Here is a 9,834-nt window from a genome sequence, read left to right on the forward strand (position 1 = left end):
GCTCCAGCTTTTTCATGGAGCTTTCTGGTGCCTCCTATAATTGTCCATTTAAGGTTTCTGAATCCACACTTTATTGATGGGATAAACAAAAACACTTTGTTAGAAGCCGTTGCTTCTTTATCCTGTCAGTGTGCATTAGGAGCCCTTTAATCCATGGACGCATGCATGCATGGTAATGTCATATTAAATGACCTTATGAAACTGCAGATGAAAATTAGCATTTGAACACACTTCTTTTCTTTCAAGATCAGAAAGCAATTATTTGTTTGGATGTATTTATATTCATATAAAGTTTTCACAGACATTGTCATGAAACTGAAAATCACACATTAAAATTTTAAGAGCACCAGCACATATGTAGGGAGACTTTTATTTGCTATCTAAAATAAAATCTCCAAATTATCTATATGTGTGAATATATAGCCAAACATACATGCGTGCACACACACACTTACACACACATACATATACACACTCATGTAGTAATGTCAAGTTTTTCTTTAAAAAATTTTGGAACAAACACATAAAATCTTGAAATCAGTATTTAATAAAGGGATTACTGTTACAACTTTAACTGAAATATCCTTTTGGAAGCTTCACCAAAACATATGCCACTTGAAGTTCGTGAAGAATGTCTGTTTGCCTTCTTGGCTACCTTACTGAGTAATACAGTAATTCATCACCTCAACACACACACACACACACACACACACACACACACACACACACACACACACCTGGCCAAGAGGGCAATGAGTTTCTGAACATTGGTGTGCTAATCAGAGCTCTTAAACATCTTCAGATATCAACCCATTATCAAATACTTCACTCATTTGACCAGTTTTGATCTAGAACTTAACAGCGCACGCAAACACAGGGGCATATCAGTTGTAGTTGTAGATCATGAATTCATCCTCAGATGAATTTTACAGTGTGGCTTTGAGAGCCAAGATTACCATGATGTTTACAGTTCTACTAGATTATCTGATAGTAGTCAGAACGATGAAAGAACAGGATACTGATGCATACAAGATACTATTAACCTTAGTCATTAATTTGTTAAATATTGTAATTAAAACTATTTGAATTAAGCTCATAGAATCCTGAAAAGCAAGACAATTGATGGCAAATAACAACTGCCCCAGACACACTACTATAAAACTAAGGAGCCTATTTTAAAATGCACAGTTGGTAACAAATCTGAAGATAATATGCTAAATTCACAAGAATAGCACAGAACTGTTTTTTTTATTTTTGTGGATTTTTTCTGTATTTTTTTCTGCTTTTAAATTATAACTGATCACAGAGTCCAAAATATTTCTGTACACATTAGCTTCAGTTTCACTTTAGTATCTCTTTTTCTTATCTAAATTTATACTTACTGATAAATTTACTGTGATCAGGAGAGTAAGTCAAGCATATTAAATACATATTAAGGAGTACATGTTTTCCTATTTAGTATACAAAGTACTTCATAAATATGAATTATATTACAAAAATAGCTTTGGGTGCGCTCACACGGTAAGCACTTCGTTAATTTTGGACAACCTTTAAGGATTGTGGGTATTTGACATAACTGAGAGCAAAATTTAGTTTAATTTGAGCCATGTTTAATTATGATAAACATCATATTTTTCTCTAGATCACCACAAATGCTATGTAACTCACATTGATTTTTCTCCTTTAGGTTTTTATGTATAGGCAAGTAATACTTAGTGTTCAAATTCATTTTATAGTTATGTAATGCATGGTATATTTTAAACAAGTATTTGCACAATTTAACATTATAAATCCAGCAGTTGCAAGATGCAGGCCATAAATTTTACCGATTTACAAATACTATCAAATGTTCTCTCTTTGCATGCTTATTTGTTTTTTACACTTTTCAGGTAATCTTTACACAGAGTTGTAACAATGCCACAAATCAAAAGGGTTATTCCAGTTTACCAACTTAATCTACGTGCAAGATGAAGGACCCAGCTCAGGTACAAACACTGGTACCAGTTTTCTTGAGTTTGCTTTACAAAGCACAAAGAGACGAAGGTTTTGCATCAAGGTACAAAACTGATTTGCCTCTTGAGGTTAAATTCAGTGTATTATGTTTATAAAGCATCCCTTTGGCAATAGAGTTTGCAGTATCCCCACAGGACTCCACAGTATAGGTTTTATGTAGTAAAATCTATTAAGGAAATTCTCTTCTACTTGACACATCTTTACAGCTACAGTTAATGAGATACCCTTGGAAACACCTGACTCTATGCCTAATGATAATATAGTATTTGGAAATTAGAAGTCAACAAAAGGCACTTTCATCATTAAATAATGTCCTCTGTATGAAGTCAGATTACATGACCTATATCTTATTCAAAGCTGTTTGCTCTTCAAGGACCTGCAGGTAGTCAGGGGAACTCTGAAGTTTTGCCTTCAGTTCAAAATACTCACTCTTCCTTTGTTCCACAACAATTTTACTGTGGTTACCACCTATCAGTGATTTCTTGTTTTTCTTATCTTGTTGTTTTTCTGGATAGCGAATCTCAAAGCCACTGACACCGATGCTGTTATACTCCTTTTTGCTTTCAAGAAAATTCTGAATAAAGACATTGGAATCTCTGCTAGGGAACAGTTCATCCAGCTCATCAATTGTGCTCAGTCTCTTCCTGGTATCTACGTGCAATACATCTTTGTCTTTGTCCACAGCATTTCTCATCATTACTTTCTGTCCTGGAGGATCTGAAAACATGAACCCAGTTTCAGACTCTTTCAGGCCACAGGTGTGACTTTTGCTCATTTGTTCTATGGTTTGTGGAATGAATGCTTCTGTGATCAGTCCATCTTTTTTACTGGTTTTGTGGTCGTGCTTCCTTAGTTGCAGCTGCATGGAGCCACATTCAGGATTCCCCAGACCTTCGTGCTTTACTGTGGGTTTCTTGTTGCGTCTCAGAACAAAAACAAGAAGGCAAAATGCAACAAAGACAGTTAAAATGAGAACCACCAAGATACTTAAGATTAAAATAGATAGAGGCACTGGGCCCCCCGGAGGACTTCGAATAGGACCTAATGGAGTGGTGAACGTAATTGCAGGCGCAGGGCTTGTGAATGGTGCAGATGGCTTGTTTAGAAGTTTAGGACACAAGATTTCATTTTTGAGCGACTTAAGTTCAATGTTTGCAAACTGAACAGGAGTCTCACATTTCAGTTCTTTCACAACAATTCCATCATTTAACTTCTCCAGCCACAGCTTCAATGCTACCAAGTCACAAGTGCAGTCCCAAGGATTACCCTCCAAATCAATTTGTGTAAGAGACTGCAACTGATCAAGGACTCCGCTGACAGGTAGGTACATGAATTTGTTGTTCCTCAGGTTCAGTCTGGCAAGGGGCGCTCCAGAAAAAATGTAAACTGGTAAGCTCTTTAAGAGATTATTGTTCAAGTATAGTAGCTGTAAATTGGGCATGGAGTCAAAGGTGCCCGCTAAGATTTCCTTAATCAAGTTGTATTCCAAATACAGATACTGCAGGTTATGAAGGCCTGAAAATATTTCAGGGTACAGCCTTTCAATCTGATTGCCATTGAGATAAAGCCTGCGTAGATTAGTAAGGTTGTGAAATACTTCCCCCTTGATCACTGTAATCTGATTGCTGCCTAAATGAAGCAAATCCAGCCCTTCAAATTCAGTGAAGTCTGAGATGTCCACATCTTTGATGCTGTTGCCATTGACGTGCAACTTCTTGGCATTTAGAGGTTTTGGTGTCAGTTCAGACATGGACTGTATATTTTTCTCTTGGCAGTTCACACTCAACCCCAAATCAGAAGGATGTGTTTTACAAAAGCAAGGTGCCGGGCAAGGTGTAAGAGGAGGCACTCTTGTTTGGTATGACACAATCTGACTGAGATTTCGGTTGGAGAGGGCTTTGCCTGCCACAATTCCAGAGATTTTGGAAGGATTTGTTGTTTTGGGTGGTTTGGTCACTAATCTGTGCAAGGTTGTTTGAGTAGTGTGACCATTGGGAGTGGTGTAGCCATTTTCCAGTTGAGATGGAGGCAGAATGCGTACATCAAAGTCACTACCTGTACCCATGGGGCATAATTCTTGCTTGTTGGTTTCCTTTAAAAGCCTTCCATATAAGTCACTGGGAGTTTCACAGATAGCTTCTCCTATGTAAATGTTATATGGCATATTCTCCAACCAAGCCTTTAGAGGCAACAGATCACAGCTACAGTTCCAAGGGTTATCTTCCAGCTGCAGTTCAACAACCCGGCCAATGTGTTCTAGAACACCAATATAGGGGAGTTTCTGGATTCTGTTTCCTCGTATATCCAGATGGGTTAAAGATGCGAATCGAAAAATATTATCAGGAAGGAATGAAATCAGATTGTCATTAAGAATGAGAACTTTCAGTTTGTGGAGCTTATTGAAAGCTCCTCGTTCAATATACTTGATTAAATTGTAGTCAGCCTGGAGATACTCCAAGTTCTCTATGCCAAGGAAAGTGTCAGCACGGAGAATCTTTAATTCATTGTTGTTCAAGTGCAACTGCTTTAATGCACTGAGCCCGAGAAAGGCACCTCCCTCAATGTTCTGCAGTTTATTATTTCCCAGATGCAGAGATACTGCATGTGAAAAATTCACGAATGTATTTGGATAGAGGATATTTAAAAAATTATTTTGGAAATTGAGATGATAAAAATTAGACCAGGGCGGTTTCAGCTGGTTCGGCCTGTAGACTGAAACCTTCTCACAGTTGACATAGAGCACATTCTCTACTGACACGCAGGAGCACACATTGCAAATTTCTACTGATATGTCAGAATCTGCATTTGTCGAAGAAATCAGGGCTGACACAATCAGAAAGAGCCAAAGAAACATCTTCTTGCAATCAGCAAACAACTCTATGCTTCTGAATAAAGAGAAATAATCTAAAAAATAAAAAGAAAACAGTTTTTCAGTGGTCATTCCTTGAAAAATATATTTGTGCTAAAATTATTTCATTGTGAACACAGGGCTACAATCCATAGCATCATATTTTTAATGCAGCCAGATTTGTTTTCCACTGAACAATAATAACCACAAAATGTCACTTATTTCATATGTGTTATTTGTACAAAATGTACATGCTTAGAATATAAACAGTAAGAAAGGAGGTTTCAAATCATACTTACACCTTAATAAATTCAATTTTAACTTGAGCCACCAAACTTTTGCCCTTAAGCACAATCCTCCAGTTTGCTATTTGTAACTGAAATGAGCATACCTAGAGCATCATCTTTTTCATGTCCTCTACACCACAAACAAGCCCCAGTTGGTGGAAATCTATTCTCTAGGCTTTTGCTAGATACGGAGGCTGGGTAGTGACCATAATTGAAGAGATTTCATTAGAGAATGTCAGTGGGAGAACTGGGTTCCTTTAAAAGAGCTATATGGAAGGTGCCCTGGAAAGAAATTTGCCTTAGCTTTGGCATTCAGGTAAGCACATTGCTACGAATCAGTTCGTTTCTGTAATCTGTTGCCTTTGAAAGAACAAGTACCCGTATTGGGCTCTAGAAAACCAACTGTCAGATTAATAAATAGCACCTACTTTGCTGTCAGTCTTTTCCCAAATGGTGTTTAAAAGCCCTTTGTTTTTGAGTCCCTGAAAGCACAAAAGGGACCTGCTTATTCCTGTACCATTCAGATGGTTTCCAGGCAGTATTTTCACCCACCAGAACTGGTTCTTCGCTTTTCAATTTGAACCCAGTCCCCACTGACCTCTTGGCTTAAATGCATATCACCTTCACTCAGACCACAGCCGGTCACTACTAGGAAAGACGAACCCATATGCCATACTCTTTGAGCAGCTTTATCTACAGAAGCAGTTATATTCAATTCTACATATTTCAGTTCTACATAAAGCCTTCAGTTCTCAAACAGCCTTCCACAATGATCACTCCATGCCACTACCTGTAAACAAATGAAGAATTATTTCTTGGAAGAGCTTAATGGCTCAAAAATTAACCCTTTGAAGCCATCTCCTTAAAAGCCTTCACACACACACACACACACACACACAGAGAGAGAGAGAGAGAGAGGGGGGGGGGAGATCTTTATGGAAAAAATTAAGGGAACACATTTTACTCTTGCAATTTAGGCTTGTGAATCTTTACAGTACTGAATGGGAGAAAAGTGGCTGCAATTTTAATATGGTCACCACTAAATATTAATTATATAAATAAAATACCCAGGAACACAATGATAAAATGATGCAAAGAAAAAATGTGTCACGCAGAAACTCTTTTTCCCCCTCAAAAGAAATCAGCCAGTTGTAAAACCAAACGTGTTTCAAGGTAGACAATACATTAGCCAAGACCCAGGAAGATTTGCATTTTAAGTACTTTGTTTCAGAACATAGCCAGCACCACTGAAATATTATTTGACTGCCATAGGGGCAGGCGAGCATTTCCTCTATTCAGTGTTATAGCATGACTGTCGTTGCAAAAAGAAGTCATAGTTCTTAAGCATGACATCACCCCAACCAACTTCAATTGGAAAAATCAAAATTTTCACTTGGTCTTTTTTGCCTTGTGTTGATGTAGCTTTCAACAGCTATTTTGGTTCAGTTGAGTCATTTCTTGTTCCTAACCACCCCCATCCAAAAACAAAGAAACCACAACGCAACCAAACTAAAAACAAAACACAGAAAGCAAACCAAAACAAAATTCGAATAAGTGGAATTCAGTGCAAAAATAAGAAGTTGAAGCATAACAGATGTAAAAATACACGAAGAGCTGCCCTCTTATCAGTAATTTCTACTTAAGTAGCAAAAGGGTCAGGGGTGGGGGTGGGGGGAGGTGCAAGGACAAACTAGGAAGTCCCCAAATGCAGCTTTGATGAAACAGGGGAAGCCAAAAGCAGCTGGAGCAAGCAAGCAAGTCAGAGTTAAGAATCAGCCCACCAAGGAGAGGCAAACAGGCACTGAAAGGGCAGCAGATATAGAGAGCTGGAGAACTGTCAAAAGCTAGGCTAGGAAAAAAGAAGCCAGGAAGAGTAACTGTAAGGAAGAGAAATACCACTATAAATATATCCTAGAAATCGTGACAAACAGCAAAAATACAAACCGAGAAAGAAAACCTTACAAAGTATGGGTTTGGTACCCAAAGCCACCTCTCAATCTTCCAAGGGGAACGAAATTCCCTATCCGTGTTTCCATCTCCTGGTACAGCCAAGCAAGACCTTCAGCTCCTGAGGCTGCCCAGAACTGCACAAACCTTGCCCTAACATAAATCCAGCATCCACCAGAGTGCCTCTTCTAGCGCTCCTTGCCCAAGCAGAGAGAGCTAGCCTGCGGAGTGAAAACCATTGCCAAGGGGGTACTCAGATAGACGTGGCTCCACAGAAGCGGACAAGGGAAACCTTAGCAGTCCCTTCCCCGAGGGCCGAGGTGGGGGTTGGGGTAGGGGGAGAGAACGGTGGAGAGATCGACCGCTACCTCTGAGCGCTACCTAGAGCTGGAGGCGACGCGGTTGATGGGGCCGCTAGCGCGTACCGCAATGTTTTGCCGCATCCCGTTGCCCTGAGCCGGCGCGCAGCCCCCTCCTCCGTACCCGGCCCAAGCAGCAGCCTCGCTGGCTGGGTGGCGGGGGCGGGGTACTGTGCACGATGTCGCGGGGGCCTTCAGTCCCGCTGCGCACACATTTCCCTGCGCGCTCCCGTCCCACAAGGGGTAGCTGCTGGAGTTTTCTCTGGCCTCTCTAGACCGAGCGTGCAGTGGAAGAGAAAGAGGAAGGGATGGCTAGTTCAGGCCGCTAGGAATACATCACTGGGGCATCAAAGACCCATTTGCCACACAGAGTGACTCTGTTGCCTTGAGCTTTGGCCCGGGTTTTGTCCCCCACCCCCACCTGCCCAGGCCAGCTATAAGATCCTATTCACCCAGCCAGAAATCACCTCAACATTTACAAACCTTGCAAAGTGTCGCTGTTAGCATTCGCCTGGCTTTGCTGCGCTTTCAGAGTTACCAGCCGGCTCTTCCTCCCATATTGCCTGTCTTGCTGAGTGCCAGCAGTCTCTGAGCAGTCCTCAGGTCACCGCCTGAAACCCTACATTTAAGTCCACGCACGGTGCCCGAGAGTAGGGCACAGAGCACAAAGCCCAGCTGAGAGCAGCAGCCCTGAAAGCTCAGACCAGGACACTTTCCCCGCTGCCAGGGCTGCCCCAGAGACAGGGATGTTAAGGACACCCAGATTCATTCGGTCCTCGAGGACAAGAGATTGCGCTGTGGGAAGACAAGTGGGAGGCGTGTGTGTGTGTGCATGTGTGTGTGTGTGTGTTTTGAGGGGTGGGGGGTAGCTAACATGTCCGTTTCGCCTCCTCAACGGGCCCCAAACCAACAGGACTCCAACTAAAAATAATAAGCTACCTGCTTCCCTCCGTGCGCGCGCACATGCACTGTGCCAAGCCCAGCCGGGAAGAAGCAACGCGCCTTTCCTTGCAGCTCACGCAGCTCGAGCTTGAAATTCACCCACCTCTGGAGCCCCAAGTCCTGTAGAGGGCCCACCTCGTTCCGACTTGTTCCTCTGTTTCCGCGACGGTCTCTACGTGATACGGGATGCAGCTTCTTGGAGCCCGCTCTCCCGTTAAACCCACCGAACAGCCTTTAGCAGGCAAGCAAGCGGGCACAGGCGCGCGCGCGCACCCGGCCAGACACCGCGCGCGCACCCAGACCCTCGCACACGGGCTGCACCTTTACATACACGCGCTGAATCCCCGCCCCCTCCCCCGCCCCCTGGCGCCCTCGCAAACCTCCTTCTGTACACCCAACCACTTTTATCTCCGCACATTCTTGAGCCCTTTGACCCTCCAGCAGACACCCCCACTTGAGTCCTTTTCTACCCCCACACTGAGAAAGACAACAAGCTCTCTTCCTGGCATCCACCTCCTCCTTTGCCTAAAACATCCCCTAGGGAGGAGCGACCCTGATTCTCAGGCATCGGAACCCTAGTTTCCTAAGGAGGTTGCGCTAACCTCCATCACCCCTACCACATACACACACTGGAGTCCTTTCTCTTCCTCCAGCACCCTAAGAAGGAAAGGAAGGCGAGGACGCACGCGCTCGCGAACACACACACACACACACACACACACACACACACACACACACACACGAGGTGTTCCTCCGAAAGAGCCCAGGGTGGTGGAAAATAAATTTGTAGAGCCTGGGGTGAGGAGGTGGGGTCGGGGCGGGGGCAGGAGACATAGAGTCTTTAAGTCTATGTGGTGGAATTGAATAATTCCAGAGTTGAAGGGTGAGTCAACAGCAATGACATTGAAGTGCTCCAGTCACATTTGGGTTTTATATCATGGGTACGGTTCATTTGGCTGATTGTCATCAGGCCGAACAGGAAGCTTTGGGAATGCTTCAGTAGCAGGCAATCCAGGATTAAACATTCTTGGGACCAGTTTCCTGGGATCCAGTGGTATTCGCACTCCCCCTACCTGTCTGTGAGTGAGGGGACTGCAGCTTTAAGGCAAAAGTGTTAGCCTTTAGTCCAAAGTGAGCTTATTTACCAGGGTTTGGAGGAAATGTCTTAATTCTCTATATTTTAGAACTCCACAGGCCTTCATCGCTAAGGATGTTAAGCAGAGTGATTAAGGAGCTAAGGATGGGAACAGGGGATTAATGGTAGAGGAAAGCAAGCTGTGGGACAGGGAGGGACTTTGTGCTTTAAACTAAAAGAGGAAAAAGAAAAGAAAAGGAAAAACAAAAACAAACAAACAAACAAACAAACAAACAAAAACACCCGCTTTGGCTTCTGAGCATGCCCAGTTTAGAGCTTAGTCCCTATAAGGGATGCATTATG

At 42.6% G+C, this 9,834-nt stretch overlaps 1 protein-coding gene across 4 annotated transcripts; it reads right to left on the reverse strand.

The window, feature by feature from the left end:
* Positions 1–926: 926 nt before the first annotated feature.
* Positions 927–8,718, reverse strand: Slitrk4 (SLIT and NTRK like family member 4). 4 transcript variants are annotated; one of them, XM_051141081.1, is made up of 2 exons: positions 8,532–8,718; positions 927–4,917 (listed from the first exon to the last, which is right to left on the reverse strand). In XM_051141081.1, exon 2 carries the CDS (start codon positions 4,865–4,867, stop codon positions 2,354–2,356), a length of 2,514 nt encoding a protein of 837 aa, XP_050997038.1. In that variant the 5' UTR covers positions 4,868–4,917; positions 8,532–8,718; the 3' UTR covers positions 927–2,353. The 4 variants fall into 4 exon arrangements, with proteins under 4 accessions (XP_050997038.1, XP_050997037.1, XP_050997040.1 ...); XM_051141080.1 differs by having other exon boundaries at positions 8,500–8,718; XM_051141083.1 differs by lacking the exon at positions 8,532–8,718 and adding an exon at positions 8,394–8,431.
* Positions 8,719–9,834: the final 1,116 nt, after the last annotated feature.

This window comes from Acomys russatus, chromosome X (genome assembly GCF_903995435.1).
Source record: "Acomys russatus chromosome X, mAcoRus1.1, whole genome shotgun sequence".
NCBI classification, from domain to species: domain Eukaryota; kingdom Metazoa; phylum Chordata; class Mammalia; order Rodentia; family Muridae; genus Acomys; species Acomys russatus.

Bases quoted from the DNA above. Each gene is read 5' to 3' on its own strand.
- Slitrk4 (XM_051141081.1), bottom strand. From the start codon at position 4,867: ATGTTTCTTTGGCTCTTTCTGATTGTGTCAGCCCTGATTTCTTCGACA.